Raw genomic sequence first — 19,610 nt, 5'->3', positions numbered from 1 at the left:
GAGAGAGAAAGAGATCTTCCATCTGCTGGTTCACTCCTCAGATGGTCACAACTGAGGGTGCTGAGCCAGTTCAAAGTCAAGAGCCAAGAGTCAGGAGCTCCTTTTAGGTCTCCCACATGGGTGGCAGAATATTGGGCCATATTCTTCTGCTTTTCCAGGCCTTTGAAGGAAGATGGATCAGAAGTGAAGCAGCTCGAACAGCTACTGGCACCCTTATGGGATGCTGGTGTTGCAGGCAGTGGCTTTACCCACTAGGCCACAACACTGGTCCCCTGACACTGGTTTCTAAGTCCAAAATATTTCCTCAGAAAATTCAGGAAAACAAAATTCACTTCAGATAAGGACAGATGTGGACTTTAAACTGTTTCATTTATATTCTTACTCATTAATCAAATATTGGATTTTTTTTAGTCCCTCTATGCTCAGTTCTGCAGCTTTCAGTGCTTTCTGAAATTATAATAGCTATAGATAAATATTCAGTGCTACATTAAGTGTTCTGTACTATGTATTTTAACAAATTGGCTCTTATCCATAAGGATAACTGAAAACAACATAAGACCATTTATAAGAAGATGCTAAATTGCCTTGTGCATGCTCAAAGTACTATAAGAAATTGAGACAGCATAAGTACTTCCCTGTGCTTCTAATTTAAGGTCAAGTGATTAAAGCAAAAATACTCAGTTGATAAGAACCTTCTCTTCTGAAGCTTTAACGGAACTCTCACAGTGACTCTACCCTCCTTCACACTGTCTATCTTTGATCTCTACCCACTGCATGCTGCTAGGCATAACAAAGGGAGTATTCCTACATACATTGGATTCCTGTATAATCTTAAATATTTCATATATTTCTACCAAGGTAGTTAAGCTTTATAATATAACTAAAACAAAGGATCCTGCAACCATACAGATCAGAGTCTATGTAAATGAACTGCTTGCACTTTAATCATATACTAGTTTCCTCAAGTACAAACCAAGATTAATAGTGTAGTCATAGGATTATATTATTTTTGCAAACTATTTACAATCATACCAGGCACATTATAAACTCTCAATAAGACTTGGCTAATTTTGTAACATACCTAAAATAGTAATTTGTATACCTGTTCATATTTCTCTCCTCTCTCTCTCTTTCATACTAACAGGTAGAATTATGCCTATTCTATTGGTTAGCTTGCCACATCTATTTGAATTCAAAGTTGATAAAAATAGGACTTTGTATAAGGCTTTGAACCAGGCTTAAGAAGTCATTCCTCTTGCCTTATGAAATGTTCTGCTGCAACTGCTGTGATAATAGGAACTATCAATGGAAATCTGTCCCTTTCTTATGTTCTTTCTAGGTACAAATCTTAATACAATAAATCAGAAGTAGAAGAGAGATCATTTGTTGTCCAGTTGGTTGTACAAACTAAGAGATGGCACAACACATTCCAACACTGTAAGACAAGTTTATTTTTTGTTCCAGAGTTTCTTAAAAGCCATAAATTCACTGTCAACACCAAAAGATAAATACCATTTCCATAATTTAGAATATGACCAAAACACTTAGGCCATAAGAAATGATATACAAAATCCTGATGATAGCAGCTGCCATATGAACTGTTTCATAGATACCTTCAGTTGTAATGATCAGTAAAACGAAAAGATTTGGCTTCTGACATACTATACAGGTGGTTCTGTAATTGTCTAGAACGCTTTGCTTCCAGGCGGAGCTGTCTAGTTCTTTCTTTGACTGCTTGTTGCTCTGCTATTTTTTCTATCCGTTTCCTTCTTAGCCATCTGCAGGAAGAAGAATAATCAGATGCAGTATCAACCTGAATATACTTTTTATGCTACTTATATGTTTAGTTGTCTATAGACAATTAAAGGAAGTTGATAATATTTCTCACATGGAAATACTGTCATATTTCTCAGTTAATATTTTGATAATTTATATTGTGACAGTATTTCCAGGTGAGAAATCTCAGGCTTTTCCAAGAAAGTATAGTTGTATCCAGGATCAAATGTTTGAAATTAAGTTTACTGTATGGTGAAATTGCCAATTCAATTGACTTTTTGGTAATAAATGCAGGATTTTACATGTACTATAGGTTCTGTCTTTTTTCAGAAATGTGCTTTTTAAAACAAACAACTATACATTCCAAATAACATATCCTTTGCAACTAGCTATATTCTAAAACTTTAGTTACCCAGGTTAAGAATGCTAGCATGTATTGAGTGGAGCATTAAGCCTTTTACTATAATGTAAATTAAGAGCATGTTATCTCAAAAATAAAGAATGAAAAAAATGAAAAAGAAAACTAGGATGCTGCCTTACTCTTCCCAGTAGGGAAATTATAGATCTCTTGTTCCTCAGTTCATACAATAGTTCTTCCTTAAAATGGAAAAATAGCCCTAAAGCACGAAAATATCAAAGGAACAGTTCACAATCTACAAAGTCATACAAATTAAGCTTTCTTAATTAAAATTACATAAAAATAATTGAATACACCCATATATCTGGTATTTATATATATATGTGTGTGTACTTATACACATAAATATAAGGATTTCTTCAAACATATAAACAAGTAACTTCATTAGAATTAGATACTAGTTTAAATAAAGTCATTTATAGGTAAGTAAGGGATAAAAATGCAAATGGGTTGTATATTAGATTGAGAACATTAATGAAAATAATCAGATTGCAGTACAGTACATACAATATCATCTTAATTTATATATATATATATATATATATATTTCTTATTTATTTGAAAGGCAGAGTCACAGAGAGAGGGAGACACAGAGATCTTCCATCCACTGGTTTACCCCCCAAGTGGCCACAATGGCCAAGGCTGGGCCAGGTCGAAGCAAGAAACCAGGAGCTTGGGCCATCTTTTACTGCTTTCCCAGGTGCATTGGCAGGGAGCTGGATAGGAAATGGAACAGCTGGGTCTCGAACCAGCACTGCAGGCAGCAGCCCAATATGCTATACCACAACAGTAGCCCCTCAATTTATACTTTAAAATTATAAATAAAAGTAGAAATATATATAGAAAACATTCTCTCTGGTACTAGCAGTCATAATTTTGGGATAATGAAAATGTGATCTTAAGCTCTTCAATTTCCATCATGCACGTTTACTGTTTATGTTATAAAAGGTTTTACTTTATTTAAGAGACATAAAGAAAAGAAATGAAGGAAGAAGGAAGAGAAGGCTGAATGGGAGGAAAGGAGAAAGAGAAGAAGAGAGGAAGAGAGGGAGGGAGAAATGGAAGAATGAATTCCAAACAACAGGACTGAGTATTTACTCTGACCACTGGCCCCAAGGATTGCTAGCAAAATTATGAAGCAGTTCTAAATTCTCGGAGTTAGCAAGGCAATGCAGTCTTACCCAGATAACTGGAAAAAATGTTCAATTTTAAATCAAATTACCAAAGTATGCACCAATATTCCTTTTTCATCTTCTATACAGATTCTCCTCCCCAGCCCACCTCCCTTTCCTTACAGAAAAACATGTATTGGTAAATACAACTCTTTATTCAGATTTTCTGAGGGATATATAGGAAAAACCATAACAGGTCTTAGCTCTATTTCTGTAAGAAATAACTAAACAGCAAATTAAATGATAAGGTATCAAAGGCTATCACATGTGTGTCATAAGAAATAATTTTAACATTGAAAATTAATTTGATGGAAGAGTGGTATAGATAGAAATGTAAGCTATGAAGTTAAAGGATTAAACATTTTGGGGGCTGGCATTGTGGCCTAGTGGGTAAAGCTGCTGCCTGTGACACCAGCATCCCATATGGGTGCCAGTGTTAATCTTGGATGCTCCACTTCCTATCCAGCTTCCTGCTAATACACATGGGAAAGCAGAGGAAGATGGCCCAAGTGCATGGGCCCCTGTACCCATGTGGGAGATCTGAAATAAGAAGCTTCTGGCTCCTGGCTTCAGCCAGGCCCAGAACTGGCCATGTGGCAATTTGGGGAGTGAACCAGCAGATGGAAGACCTTCCTCTCTGTCTCTCCTTCTCTCTCTCTCTATAACTCTTTCAAATAAATTAAAATAAATAAATGAATTACACCTTCTGAAAAGCATGCATTTGAAATTCAACAAATGTGTACTGAAAGAGATAAAATATTTAGTATTTTTTCCAACCCTTTTTGGTGATAAAACTTTCTAAGATGACTTTAAGGAAGGGTTTAAAAAGTGCTCTTCTTTTAACTTACTGTTTAAAGGCCTTCTCACGGCCTTCTGTTCCTTTAAGAAAGAATAAGCATTCCTCTTGCTTTCTCAGCTCTTCTGTCTTTCTTTCTTTCATCTGCTCTTCATGTTTTTTTTTAAGCCACAGTCGAAAAGCTTGTTGTGGATCTCTGTTCTCCTGCTAATTAGAAAACAAGTTTTGCTTAACTTAGATAAACCAAAACTCACTTGCAAGGCCCTCGTAGGGGCCTATAAGACCCAACAGAATACATGTCCCATGCATTAATTTTTCATAACATTGCCAACTTCATTACCTAAACTCATGGTATTCAAACCAAATGCATCACTCTTGAGTCAGGAATACTGATTACACATCTATCCAAAAATCCAACACTGAACTCACTGGCATCTGGTTTCTTTCAAAAGTCTTCTAATAATATTAATTAATTAATGAGATAATTAGTAAATGAAAAAGTCTTGAAGAAGCGATTTTCAAACGTCAAAGTTGAGCTGTTTGTCAAATAAAGTAATTTTGCATGGGAGATACAAGATAGGGAGAAGTCAAACTGACTTCAGCCCATGGACAGATTCCAGAAAAACAAAGAAATGCAAGTTCCTAGGGGACAGATGGAGAGAGATTTTCACGGAAGAACAGACGTAACAAGACAAGCACTCTGAGGAGCAGTGAGAGAGAACTGACACAGTCACCGGTCACTGGTCGCTTGTCACACAACACCAGCAACTCATGCATATTCACAATTGGCACCTGGCTGGGAAGTGCCATCTTCCCAGGCAAGGTGAGAGGAGGCTGCCACAGCCTACAACAACGGGCAGCTTTGACTGAGGGAGAATTCCATGGTCCTCACTGGCTTTGGGTCCAGCCTGGTTAACAGGTCGGGGTGGGGAGAGGGCGGGATGATGAGCAGCTATATTACTCCATGAAGGAAGACCACATTGCTTCTCTCCCCTCCTCCCCCCAAAGTGTCAGGCTCCGTTTGCTGAGGTAGAGCTGCAGTCATCTGTATTCTGACCTGGGAAATGGTGGGCATCTTGTGCTGGAACAGTGCAGCTTGCAGGGTGGAGAGCAGAACCCCTGCACCCTGCAACTGTGAGACTGCTGGGCACAGGTCAGAGACCTGAGAAGGACACGAGTTATTGGTGGGTTCCTGCATGTGTTGGTCTGATTGTGGATCTTAGAGTTCTGTGCATGCTCGGGACAGATCTCAGCTATTCCACTCCTGGGGATACACCCAAAGGAAATGAAAGCAGGCAGAATATGAAAAAGTTACCTGCAGTCCCATGTTTTTAACAGCTCAATTCACAATAGCTAAGATATGGAATCAACTGATGACTGGATAAAGAGAATGTGGTATATATTAGGAAGGAATACTACTCAGCCTTTTACAAAGAATGAAATTCTGACTTTTGCAACAAATGCATGCATAGATTATCATATGCTAAGTGAAATAAGCCAGACCCAAAAAGAAAGTATCACATTTTCTCTTATTTGTGGTAGTTTATAGATGGATGGATAGATAGATATACTACTATAGTTACGATGATCTGTGAGTTTTCAAAAATTGAATGTATATGAATGAAATGGATGTATCTTCATTTGATTATTACTTATAGTCCTTGATTATATTCTTGCTGAACTACAGTCTTTTTAATTTTTACTTGTTGAACACTTTATTTAGTGCAGCATTAATCCTTTGAATATAATCTAAGTTGAAAATGTTATCTCAAAAATTAAGAGGAAGGAAGGAAGGAAGGAAGGAAAGAAGGAAAGAAGGAAGGTAGGGAGGGGGTAGGGAAAGGGAGAGGGAGAAGAAGTGAGGGGAAAGGGGAAGTATTATTACATTCTTAGAATGTTATACATATACTATATTGAATCTGCTCTCTTTGTATTAATATCACATTACCATGAGAATGGGTGCCAGCATTGTGGCATAACTGGTAAAGCTACCACCTATAATGCCAGCATTCTAATATGGACACTGTTCCTGGTCCCAGCTGCTCCACTTCCAATCCAGCTCCTTGCTAATGTGCCTGGAAAAGCAGAGGATGGCCCAAGTGTTTGGGCCCCTGCACCCATGTGGGAGACCTGGAGGAGGCTCCTGGATTCTAGCTTTGGCCTGGTCCTTCCCTGGCTGTTGCAGCCATGTGGGGAGTAAACCAGGGGATGGAAGATTCTCTCTCTCTCTCTCTCTTTCTCTCTGCCTTTTCAAAATAAATAAATAAAGCTTTAAAGAAAACACATTAGAAAGATGAGAATTCTCTGTGACCCAGAGAATCTAATGCATTAATAAATTCCTTTAAAAATAATTTTGCACAAACACATCAAACAAAAAACTGAAGGAAGGTGGGGGATAGACAGTACAGAATTGAGAATTTGTAGCAGTTCAAGAAAAAGCTCAGGGAATACAGTTTGCAAACATCCCAGCACTGTGTTATTTATCCTTTCTCTTAATTTCAAACTTTGTGTTTAGGTTTAAGAGCATCTGTCAGGAGCTACTTAACTGCCAAGTTTATCTTCAAAATTTTAGCTGTTATTATGGAGCACAGCCATAAGGATTTCAACCATAAGACTTTTCTTATAAAGGTTACAGCCATACGGATTTTGACACAAGAAAAAAGGCTATTTCATGATCTCATGACCATGATTATTGATACTACCTTTAGGAAAGCTGAACAAGCTCATGTTATGGGAAATAAGGAGAGGAAAGGGGCAGGGGTGGGGCTGTTTAGCCTTGGGAGAAGTATGATTTACTATGCAGATACCTAACTAGAACATAAAAGGAAAGGCTACATTCACTTAATGTTTTCCCTAAAGAAGAGTTCTTTGATAGACATCTTGCATTTCCCTTATCTGTAATCCATTTAGCCAAGTGTGCTCCAGCCTAATTTATGGGATTTAAGTAATTCAGGATCTATGTTACATAAATGAACTTTGTGGAGAGGACCCCTGGATCTGAAAGATCATTGTTGAACATCTAGAAAGTCTGGGAATGTCTGGCTATGAATGAAAAGCATACAATCTGGAATTATGGATCAAAGGAAGTCAGGATTCAGGGACAAACAGATTGGTGAGTATCCCTGCTCTTTCATTCACTAAACAGATATTTATTAAGCATTTACTTCACAGCTAGAACATAGGCATTGGGTTGCATCAGTGAACATTCTAGGTTTGTGCTATACAGTGGAGTAGCTACTGACTATTTAAATTACATAAGGTAGAAAATTTGGTACATCTCAGTCACCCTAGTTACACTTCATGTGTGTAACAACCATATGTGACTAACGGTACCTGCTTTGGAGAGCATGAATACAGAACAGTTCCACAGGGAATTTATTAAGCAGTTTTTCCTACACAGGGAAAAAAATTGATGGTTGATTGAGTCATGCAGTGTATTCTCAAGAAAAATATAGGAAGGAGAGGAAAAGGGAAAGCTGAGGAGAAAGGGTGACATGTAAACAGAAAGTGAAGGAGCAAATGATGGGATAGCTGGAGAAAAGAATTTCAAGTAGTGTTACCCATAAAGGCAATGGAGCTGACTTGACATTTGGAATAAATAGCAAAGAAGTCAAAGTGAAGCTGTGGCAAAGTGACTAATGAGTAACAGGAGATGAAGTCAGAGAAGACTGGGTAACAGACAACCTTGTGGGCCATGGTAGGGATCTGGGGTTTCATTGTGAAATAATCCTCTAAAGCTTTCTAAGTAAAAGTGACAAAATTTATGCTGTACTTTAAAAGGATCACTCTGCTATGTAGAAAACAGACTTGATAAAGAAGATTCAAGGCAGAAGGGGGACTACTCATTAGCTTTTGTAACAGTCCAGGCAACCAAAAATGGGTTTGAACTAGGATAGCAGAATTTTGGATATGCTTTGAAAGAAGAACCAACAGAATTGCTTCAAAGTCTGAAAGCAGGGTGAATGTTGTGCTTTAAGTGACTGGTTTTTATTCCAGGTTTTCTCTTTATGGATTTAGGAATTCAGCCATATAAAACCAAACTTTTCTGTACTGCACAGAAAAAATACTAAAAGACAAAAGGAAATAGCAATGTAGCTAATCTCTCAAAAAGTTAGTTTATTCAATGCATAAGGGGCTCCTATATATTGAAAACATAAGGACCAATATTCCTAATTAAAAAGTTGGCAACAGATTTTTCCATGAAAACAAACATTTAAACAACTCATAGATGTCAATCTCACTCTTATCAATACTATAATCAGACAGCATTTCCTACCTACCGGATTGGTAAAGATACAAAAACATTTGAAAGGACACTTCTTAATGAGGGTGCAGGTGCAGGAACTCTCAAACACTGTTGATAGTATTAAGTGGCACATCTACGGAAAGCAATTTTGCAATATCCATCAAAATCTTAAAAAGGAATACCCAGCAATTCTATCTCCTCAAATGTATCCTCTATTAAAAATTTTCTATTTGTAAACTAACATATAAGCAAAGATATTTACTGTAGCATTTTTTGTAATACCAAAACATTAAAAAAACTCTAATGTAATAAAAAGAGGGATGATTAAATGAGCTGTGATCTGTCCATATGATGGAGTACTAGGTAAATATTAAAAAGTTCCATCCACATACTAACATTAAATGATCTCTAAGATACATTCAGTAAAAAATAAAAGTATGAATTAGTGTGTGCAGTATGATTCTGTGTACATATGTTTATTTAAATATATAAAACTATGTATATATAATATTACTGAAAAATATCACAAAAACCTAATAGAACTGGTTATCACTGGAATAGAGGGATTTACTGGCTGAGGGATTGCAGAAGAATTGCTTGAACCTTCTGACCTTTGAACATATGTTTGTATTATTTATTTAAAGATACTCTGTATTATTAAGATATTACTTGCAAAGATTATTATTTTTTAATTTAAAATGATGGGAATGGGTAGGTGTTTAGCACAGTAGTTAAGACACTGCTTAGGGTCCCATATCACTTATGAGAGTACCTAGTGCATTTTCTGGCTCCTGTATTTAGAATCCACCTTCTTGCCAATGCCCTGAGAAGCAGCAGTTGGTAGCTAAAATACTTTGGTCCTTGTCACATAGGAGATCCAGATTGAGTTCAGGTTCCTGGCTTCAGCCTAGCCCATCCCTGACTGTTGAGGATAGGTATTTCAAGAGTAAACCAGCAGATGGAAGATCTCTCTATGTCTCTCTCTTTGTCTGTCTTTCAAATAAAATGAAAATTTTAAAAAATTGAAAAATGAATAAAATTATGGGAATGATAACCTGAGATTATCCCAAGGAGAATAATCCCAAGGAGGAATAGAATCTCTTTTTCTGTTATGTTAGTTGAATAAAGATTAAAGAGTATCAGTTTTTAAAATTTAAGGTAAGTTAAAGCAGAATTTAAAAGTGTATCATCAAAATCACTACACAGGTAATAGCAAATAGTAAGTGGGAGAACTAAAATAGAAAGAAGTTAGGAGTGAATACAGAATATAGATTAAATATTATAAAAATAATTATATTAAATTCTTGGATTATAACAAAAAAAGAATAAAAAACTTTGAAGTGGAAACTTTGCATCCAGTCATGATGGATGATTGGTATCAAACTTCTTCTGCCTAATCAGCTATTTTAACCAAATTTTATATATATATTCATGGCATCTGTGTTTGCTGAGAGAAATAAAAATACATGATATAAGCCTGATGCTCACCCTTTCTCTCTATGTGGTGGCACTTTCCTGACCATAGTGTAGGTAGAGGGAGCCATATCATATAGCAATTAGTAGTTTCACTGGGCTCATGAAACAGAGTCAAGAGTTTGGGAATGTTAGGCTAGCTGGATTCTGAGCATAGGGTACTGGAAAGGAAGGAGTCATCCAGAGCGAATCTCTATAAATCTCTACAGAATTTCCCTTTGGCCTTGGCAAGAGCTGATCTGTGCATGTGTAGAGTGAGGTACTACAGGGAGTAGCAAAGAGAAGCTGCTACAAACAATGAAGATAGCAGAGGTTGCACAGTTCTGAGACATTACAGTTCTGGCTCAACTAGAGGGAAGATACCTCATTGAGTGCCTTAATATTCAATTACAACCCCAAAGGGGCCATGTTTTGGGAGTAAGGTAATGCCCACAAATGTGAAATGGTTTAATAAATGAACAGTGGAACACCATCTAGTAAGAAGACAGAGATCTAAATGTAATGGCCTAGGAAGATGTCTGAGATTAAGTAATTGAAGAGGGAAACTATGTAATAAAATGGGACAATTTGTACCATGTTTCTAAAAATGGTTATCAACGGGAGATGAATCTGGAAGAACTGAGGATTGAATTTTCAATTTTTATTTTATACATATATTTTTAAGTAATGAGGATATAGATTAACACACTCTCGAATTTTCTGTTTTTCAAATTTTTAAAAAACTAAATAATTTGGTGTCTTTAATTTGTTAGCTTTTACGTAAGCCTTCCATAAGTCTATTCCTAAGTGGATCAGTCTATTGGTTTTGTGATGTGCTCTGTGTGTGTGTGTATCTTCATCTTATTTGAATATCAAAGTTATTGATCTTGAAAACTGAATTAGTAGTTTTCTATTTTCTGTGCTATGAAGTTGAAGACAGGAATCCTTTTATTTGTACAAGCTTACTTAGAACTTAATTTTATCACTTCTCAGCGTTTTGGCTAGGATCAAGTATAGAACTTAATTGTAAAGCCACCTGCATGTTAAGTCTTTTACAGGGGTAGTCTGTGAACCACTTCACTCTTTCTACAGGTTCTTACTGATATTCAAACTCCTTCCCGTAAATAAGTTCAAGTAACATCTGAATGAGGTTATTTTCATAAAGAAGTTTTACTTACTCTATTGTTCATGTCTTCAATTTGTTTTGCTCGTTGAATTCTCCTCATTTCTAGAACCTGCTCTCTTTTCTTTTGCAACCATGCTTTAAATACCACATCATTCTCTTTTTTCCTTTCTTTCTCTTCTTCTATTTTCCGTTGTTCTTCCTGGTGCAAAGAACATGAAAAATCTTAATGAAATATTAGTAAGTATATGAGTTACCTGAATTATCAGGATAGAGACAGATTTCCAAGTCCTAATGTATTATTCACATATAAAATGTTTATTAAAGATTAAATTTTACATTTATTTACATATTTACTTTTCATTGGAAAAAAATATTTTGGAAGCCTTGCACAAATATATACAGTATGATAAGGTAATTATCTTTCCAAATGGAACATTTAGGTATATTATACAGAAAAGCAAAGCTTTTCCCTAAATTAACTAAAAAATGTTAAAAAGTCTTAGCACTTAAAAGACCATGGCTTGAGCCAAAGGATATTTAATTATGAGAATCCTGTCACAACAAAAATATAATTCAGAACAAAGTGACACCAAGAAAACAGAATCAAGACAAAAACAGAACTGTCCATCATTCACACTATTTAAAGACTAATAAAAAGCCACTAAAATTTATATGAAATCTGCTGAATAATTTTGCAAAAACATATTTCAGTCATTCTCACAAATTTTGCATAATCAAAAAGTTCTGATGCTCTTAAGGACTGTTTTATACCAGAGCCAAATATAGTGAGTTTGACTGTGACAGTTTAGATTTTAGTGGCTAAGTGAGAAGAGCTCTAAACAAAGCATAAACACTGCCAGATTCCTGCCTGAGTATGTGATCAGTTACACAGTCTTACAACTTCATTTTTCATCTTTTTCTGCTAATATGAACTCTTAAATTAAATGTCAGAAATTTCCCTGATAATCTCCCATCTAAAATGGAAAACATACCACTTCTCAGTGGATGCCAAAAACTGAAATTTTGATTCCAAAATCTCACTAACAAGTTGACCAAGTTTGGTAAATTCAGTTAAAATTTCAAGAATATAGTTATTTTTATCTGCAAAAATGATCCCCAAGGTCTCTTCTAATTGTAAAGTTCTATCAAGCTGTGATTCTTCTAAGCTTTGGCATTTATTGTTAAGCATTATGTTCAATTCACCTTAATACCATTAGGAATCCAATAAAACAGAGAATTGAGGCATTGATACAGGTAATTGAGATAAAACTCATTCATTTAAGTACCTGAGATTTTCATTTATAAAATGAAATTTAATTGAAAATGTAATTTGGGATTTCATATTGAATTTTGGAGATATTCCATTAAGAATATTAGACTACATTCTAACATAAAAAACCCCTGAAGTCAAGGAATTGCAGATATTGAAGAAAGATGAAGCACACACACAAGAGAATTAGTCTACCTGTCACCTTCTACATCCTAACAACTTGTGCTCTCATTTTTCCTCTGACATTTGAGTTTCACCCACTGTTGGACCATTATCAGCAGTCACATGACTTTTCTGAGTTTTATCTTTAAAAAGATCAGATGAAATAATCACTGACATCTTCTCTAGCTCTTACAGATCATTCTACTATGTGATCCTTAACAAAAAGGCTATGTAATTACAGTGTTTGTTCCATAAATACACATTCTTAACAATCCAACAATAGAAAAATAAAGCAAGCAAGAATCTCTAGTTCTCATGAAAACATACTCTATTTTCAATACCAGTGCCCACTTATGTTCTTACCTCTCTCCTTAGCTTTTCTCGCTTTTGTTCCAGCTGTTTTTGCAGTTCTTTCTGTCGAGGGGAAAGACAGTATGTTGAGGTCACTGGAGATATATTTGCGGACTGTGTCCTGTTATTAGATCTCCAACTCCCTTTACTGCGATCTGAGTAGGCAACAGAGCCTGGGCGAGTGTTGGGGTTGGGTGGTGGCTGAGGGATATAAGCTACTGGCTCTTCTGCTGATGAGTGAGTGACAGCATGAATGGCCACTGGAGATTCTTCTTTCTTGGCACCACTGACGGATGAGTTGGAGGATCTGAGTGACAACTGCTGAGGTTCATTGTCTGTATTCATAACATTATCAATGGGGGGCAAAAATCCCTGACTCTCAATGTCTTGTAAATTCAGAAGTTCAAATTTTCCATCTCTCTCTACCAGTATCTTCCTATCCTTGTTTTCTTCACAGCTTCCATCAGTAATTGACAGGAGCACATTTTCCTGTCCAAGTTCACTGGAAATACATAACTGTGATAGTTTTCCATACATATTACTTTCATTTTCAAAATAATTTTTGTAAGTATCAGTTTCTTCCAGTGGGGGAACTTCCAGATCAACTAATTTGTCTTTGAACTTAAGTTTTCTCTCCCTTTTATCATTCACAGGTTGACTCTGTAGAATTTTGTTAGCTTGTATAATTTTCTCCATTATATATCTCCTTACTTCCTCATCCTCTTCCTCCTCCAGATCTTTCTGACTTTCTAATTTGGATTCTTGGAAAGAGTTTTCACTGTCTGTATCTGATATTGGATCTAAAGGTTGACTACTTGGTACAGAAATGAAGTCATTTCTTCTTAGTGAAGCTTCAACCTTCAAAGATTTGTCATAATCAGAAGCCTGTTCAGTGTGTTCTATTTCTGTTTCATTCTCTTTTAATTCTTGGATAACATTTTCTTCCTTCTCACAAGCCATCTACCAAAAAAAAAGGATGAAATTCTGTTTTTCAACAAAACTGAGACTCTTAGTTCATTTGTATGTGGACTATACAGAATGAATTTTCCTACTAATGTAACTTAATTTAAAATAAGAAAACTTAAGTGCTTCTTACTCATATTTTGCTCATATTTATGAATACCCCAAAGGAACTGTATGTGACAACAGTCCAAGGAAAATTTAGCTCTAAATTTGAATCTGATAATGCTAAGCACTATACTTTTTTAAAAATTTTAATGTTAATACATCAAAAGGTAACTACAAATAGCACATGATTTCAATATTCTTCCCCCTCTGAAATTTTCCTCCCTTCACCAGAAGAAAACGCTTTCTTCTTGTAATATTTGTATTTTTAAAAAATCATCTTTCTCCAAAAACTATTTCAACATAGAGTCCTTTGGTCAAGTAGTAATCATTTGAGGTTCTATTAATCTTCTCAGACTATTACTGCTGCTATGATCTGCAAAGCCAATAACCAAATTCCAGGTTAGTTTTTAACCCATAGATCAGATTATCCTTCCTCCATTGTATTCAGAGATTAACAATAATCCACACTAACCACCATCAGGTAACTCGGCCTTCCTCTTTTAAAAACAATGTAATTCTGGGGCTGACACTCTGGTGTAAGGGGTAAAGCCCTCACCTGCAGTGCCAGCATCCCAAATGGGCACTGGTTTGAGTCCCAGCTGCTCCACTTCCAATCCAGCTGCTCCACTTCCAATCCAATCTGCTATGGCCTGGGAAAGCAGTAGAAGATGGCCCAAGTCTTTGGGTCCCTGCACCCACGTGGGAGACCTGGAAGAAGCTCCTGGTTCCTAGCTCCAGCCATGGCAGCCAATTGGGGAGTGAACCAGTGGGTGGAAGACCTCTCTCTCTCTCTCTCTCTCTCTCTCTCTCTCTCCCTCCCTCCCTCTCCTTTTCTTTGTAACTCTTTCAAATAAATAAATCTTTTAAAAAATGTAATTCCACATAAGCCATATTGCATCATAAAACCTTGCTTTAACTAAAGACATTTTTTATCTCTTCCACCTGCATACTCTACCTATCAGACACTTTACTCTCCAACACGGAATTCTTTCCTTCTCAGACAATTCAGTTCAATGGGAGCTACTGCATACTGCTCTCTGCAACACCTTACAATTACTTTTTCCTTTTAATTGCTCACAAGTCATCTTTTCCGACAGCGTTCATTTCCTAACCTACAAAACACTGTTAGATGTTCAATAAGCAAATAAGCCTGACCCATGAAAATTACTGCCAAATAACTATGATTTAATTAAGATCTCGGCATTGCAATTGTCTTTTATAGCCTGATTTGATTCTCTGATTGATTCCTACAGTAAATGCTTATGAATTCTCCTTTGGCTTTCATTTCTTTTCTTTTTAAAATACGTTTTAACAAATAAATCTGCCCCTGATCTTCTCTTACCTCTTGCCCTGTCATACCTTTTTACCACCAATATCAAAGAGTATTAAAATCATCCACTGGAGTGTACAGAACTGAACAGAACACATTGTTTAGATCCCTGCTGTACTCTAAAAAGCTAAAGCAGCCCCTGACATCTGGTAGGTGACAATTATTATTTATTGAATGAATAAGAGTGAAACAATGAATCATATTGTTACTTTTAAAATTCTATCTCCTTATGTTTTGGATCCCATACCCTTCTAGTTATAATACTTTGGTTCAGAATTACCACTCTAGATATCTCTGCCTCTACTAATTCTGATTCATTTTCTCAGATGCATGAAACTCCCATTTAAAAGCCACATTAGAAAAAAACTCACTTTTGAGTCCTTTTTCAAATATTATCCATCCCATTTGTCTTCTCTATTGCATAATAAAGCAAGATACAGCAATGAAAAATTTGTGATGTCAAGTCTCCTGCCTTCAGTTCCTCATTTTCCTTTCCTTAAGCCTCTTAAATCTGACTTCTGCCAGAAAACTGCTCTGATCACTAACCCTAATGATCTAGTTATAGCCCAGTCTTAGTCTTTTTCTTCATTACTTCCTTACTTACTGACACCAATCTGACATATATGTTTATATATGCATATACATACACCTACATACACATGCATATTATACATAAATATAAACACAAATACATATCATGTACATGTAAAAAGAGAAAGAACCTACAAGAATCCAAGAACTGAATCACTGTCCTGGATTTGCCTTCTACATCTCTGATAAACACTATGTGATCATGTTTAATAAATCCATTTTTCCCTAGAAATTCTGTTATCTCAAGCCCTCAGCCCTTTATTTTTTTGTTTTCATTCCCCTAAAAAGCTAATTCAATCTTGCAGCTTCAAATATTACCTGAAAGATCACGTTTTTTAGAATTTGTTTCATTTATATTAAAAGTATAATCTTCTGATTTTATGTAACTTCATAAAAACTAAAAGCTAACTGTATTTGTTTTTATCTTTGATGTTAATGAATTATGGTGTTATGGTTTATTTATATCATTTAAATTACAACTTTATAATTATCATTTTAGGTTTATTAAGTGCTAATTAATCATCTGTTTTCTCCCTTACTGGCCCTATGCTTCAGGATTTTCATTTCGAAGATGGATATAATGGTAATTGTCCAATGTACATTAAAAGAATTTTGTGACATTCAGATGAGATAATATAGATAAAAATCTTCAAGAACCGCAAAGCACTGTTAATGTAATCAATTATACATGCTATTGGCAATTTATATATACCTCTATTATGTTGACATCACTTTTTTCTTTTTCATTAATTAACCACTCCAGGTCCTTTTCAAAGTCATCTTCATATTCTTCACTTTCTTTTGAATCAAAATCTTTATTTTCATTCATTTTCTGTTTCTTAAAGAATAATGCTATACAATTTTAAAAGATAAGGTATATGTTAAGTCCACTTTATAGGTGGGATGTAGAGCCTAATGTTAAAGGTAAGAAACACAAAACATGCAATGTTCAAAATAACCATATCTCTGTACATACCCTGAAAGAAAAACTTGCAGTGGTAAAACATTTTCATAGGTGGACATTTCTAACAATCCTCTCATTCCTTCCCACCACCCTCCCAGCCTAATTTCCAAAAATTTTATCTACAAGGAGACTTTTAAAAGGTGGATAAAAAGACCATTTAAGATCTAGAGAAGGGTTTCTCACATTCCTTGACAACTATTACAGCTCTTTTTTCAGATTAGAGAACATTTTCTCAATTGTTTATCTCACCCAATTAAATTTTCCCAGGTTCAAACAAAAATTCCTATTCCCAGTTTCACAGTCCTTCCAATGCTTTAGATTGCAAAGTTACAATTTGTGATCTGAGAACTTTTCAGTACATAACATTCTAATTATGGCAAAATCAAGGTCAGTTCCCAGCCCTAATTTTTTTGTGTGCATAACTTTACAAATATTTGAAGCATGTACATCTTTTTCTATAATGTGACTGTACATGTTGAGTATATATAATATATACACATAAATATAAAAATAAAATTTTGACAAATATTTGTTAAACACCTACTATATTCACATAAATATACATAATATTCCCAAAATGATTTTTGAAGTAGACCCTTAGGTATTTGCAACAGTCTGTGAGACAAGGCAAAGCTAAATAAAAAGCATAAATAAAAATGTAGAATAAAGGTATACATAAAAATCAATGGAAGGAAGAATAGAAAATTGCTTCAATAAAATTGTTAAGTATTCATCTAATTATTAAACTGGATAACTATTTCTAAAATATTAATTAGACTATAATTCATTCTAGATATTTATTTCTTTTAACTAAAAATACAATATAGACTTTCAAAGGATTCAAAAGTAAGGACTCAATAATTTCTAAATCAGAGGTTGAGGACAGTAATACATTGAGGTGACCTGGAGAAGTCAAATCAATACTTTAGAGAGAATTTATTTACCACTGCCTAGCCACAAGATGGGCTAAAACACTTAGGCTGTTGTGTTTACCTAACACACCTATCACCTGAAAGTAAGGGCACCTTGAATGGTGCAACTAAAATTCATTGTATTTCAAAACAATTACCCAAACAATATTATTTTTCACAGCCAAAAAGCATTGGGATTATTTGCTTTCTTTTCAGACCAGGAACTTGAAATGTATTATTTTAAGATGCTTAAATTATGTAACTGTCAGAAGAATTCTTTGGAAACTTCGGTGCCTTCCCTTGATTTTGCAATAAACATACTGCTGAACTTGTACATAAGGTTGCCTGGAAGTCTTTAGTAGATATACTTTACTGTTTATCAAGAACTTCACCCACGTGAGAACTCAAGTTTAAAACTAAAACGTGGACTCAATATGACAAAAACAATTTATAAGTTAAGCATATTAAGTGTTATTAATTCACCACATTATGTCATAGTTTAAAAGAGAAAAAAAGCCATGGTTGAAGTAACTGAGAAGGAGATGAAGTTCCAACAAATTTGAAGTGTAATTCTTTTCCTGTAACTTAAGAAAGAAAGAAAAAAAAATCCTTGTAACTGGTTCTCAAGTAAACAAACATAAATCATAAATTCTTGTTACCAAGTTGCTAAGCCTTTTTCAAATGCCTCACAGGATATCCAACACCTTCACTTCGGTTAATCCTCATCCCCAGAGTACTGTCCATATGGTATCCAGTCAACTCACTGGAGCAAAAATATCTCACACGAACCAAATCACCTAATACTTATTTCCTATTTTATTACTGTGAGCTTTACACATTTAAGTTGCAACATTTATCGTGAGTGAATATGTATGTTAAGTGGCTGAGGGCAGATCCACCCTCTCGACAGATCTGTAGTGAGAGAGTTAATTCCTTCCTCTGAGCGTCGGATAAATCCCCGTGGTAGGCGACTGCAGACCTTCCAGTGTGAGTGGAAGCCTGACCACATGCAAACATAACTCAGCTTTCATTCAGAATACTCAGAACTAATTTAACCTAACTCATTGGCTTCATTCTTATCTTACACTCTTATAAACATGTTTAAAATCTAAGAATTGAATGTTAAAAAAAAAACCCTTTTAATATAAAATAAATACTTCAGCAAAAATTAATCCTCAACATCATGCGGCCATCTGGCCCATTCTTCCGGCGGTATCCTGCAAGACTGAGATCCTACACAGTTTAAAAGCACAACCTGTCACAACGTAAGGCGATCGCTGTCTCAGACACTGGGTGACCCCTGGAATCTGTGCTCAGAACCCCAAGGCACCACAACGAAATGGAGACGCCGCAGCCTCTCCACAGAAATTGTGACCTCCCGTTCGAGAACCCTGAGAACATGACCAAACTGTAGAGTCTGGGCCTCCCGCGCGGGTTTCCTCCACACTCCGGCAGGCCGCCCGCAGAGCCCGGCCGGCGGGGCTCCTCCTCGCAGCTCTGCCCACCGCTGTTCCCGCCGCCTTTCCCCTCACCCTCTCTCCCACCACAGGCATCTCCGCAGCTCCCTTCCCTCTCCATCCCCTCCTGCCTGTGTGAGACGCGGCGCCTGGGGTCACAGAGATGGCCGGGGCAGCGCTCCTCTCCTCTTTCTAAGCTCTGACAAGGAGGCATGGAAAACCCCAGCAGCTACGCCCGCGGCAGCCAGGAGCAGGCTGCCATAGCAACGGCGCGGCGCCGAGTCCTCCATCCGGGCTTCTCTCGCTACGCGGGCGCAGTATGCCCGCGCAGGCGCAGACGACGCCCTGACAGCACCAGCCCCACCTGGCGCTCGTCCGGCGCTTACAGAGGACACCTGGGCTCGCTGTTGCCAAGGCAACTGCCAAGCCGTGCACACATCTCACGGGATTTTCGCGGCTTTCCATGGGAGCTGGGGAAGCATCCCCGTCTAGGCTGTGTTCTTTCCCGGGTGCAGCTGAC

The 19,610-nt window shown here is 36.4% G+C and overlaps 1 protein-coding gene across 4 annotated transcripts; it reads right to left on the bottom strand.

Annotated features, from left to right (window-relative positions):
* Positions 1–1,433: 1,433 nt before the first annotated feature.
* Positions 1,434–19,386, bottom strand: CCDC181 (coiled-coil domain containing 181). 4 transcript variants are annotated; one of them, XM_062192758.1, is made up of 6 exons: positions 19,222–19,386; positions 16,471–16,610; positions 12,782–13,729; positions 11,039–11,185; positions 4,215–4,369; positions 1,434–1,778 (listed from the first exon to the last, which is right to left on the bottom strand). In XM_062192758.1, exons 2-6 carry the CDS (start codon positions 16,585–16,587, stop codon positions 1,616–1,618), a joined length of 1,530 nt encoding a protein of 509 aa, XP_062048742.1. In that variant the 5' UTR covers positions 16,588–16,610; positions 19,222–19,386; the 3' UTR covers positions 1,434–1,615. The 4 variants fall into 4 exon arrangements, with proteins under 4 accessions (XP_062048742.1, XP_062048744.1, XP_062048743.1 ...); XM_062192760.1 differs by having other exon boundaries at positions 4,215–4,366; XM_062192759.1 differs by lacking the exon at positions 19,222–19,386 and adding an exon at positions 18,293–19,174.
* Between the last annotated feature and the right edge of the window lie 224 nt (positions 19,387–19,610).

Source organism: Lepus europaeus, chromosome 5 (assembly GCF_033115175.1).
Source record: "Lepus europaeus isolate LE1 chromosome 5, mLepTim1.pri, whole genome shotgun sequence".
Taxonomy (NCBI): Eukaryota; Metazoa; Chordata; class Mammalia; order Lagomorpha; family Leporidae; genus Lepus; species Lepus europaeus.
The sequence above is the reverse complement of the archived record's forward strand: the minus strand, read 5'-3'. Positions and strand labels throughout refer to the sequence as shown.

Excerpts from the sequence above, each read along its gene's own strand:
- CCDC181 (XM_062192758.1), bottom strand. The coding sequence starts at position 16,587 with ATGAATGAAAATAAAGATTTTGATTCAAAAGAAAGTGAAGAATATGAA. Across the intron at positions 13,730-16,470 it reads GTGATGTCAACATAATAGAG|ATGGCTTGTGAGAAGGAAGA; the intron begins GTATATATAAAT and ends TTTTTTTGGTAG. Across the intron at positions 11,186-12,781 it reads GAGAAAAGCTAAGGAGAGAG|GAAGAACAACGGAAAATAGA; the intron begins GTAAGAACATAA and ends TCTTTGCACCAG.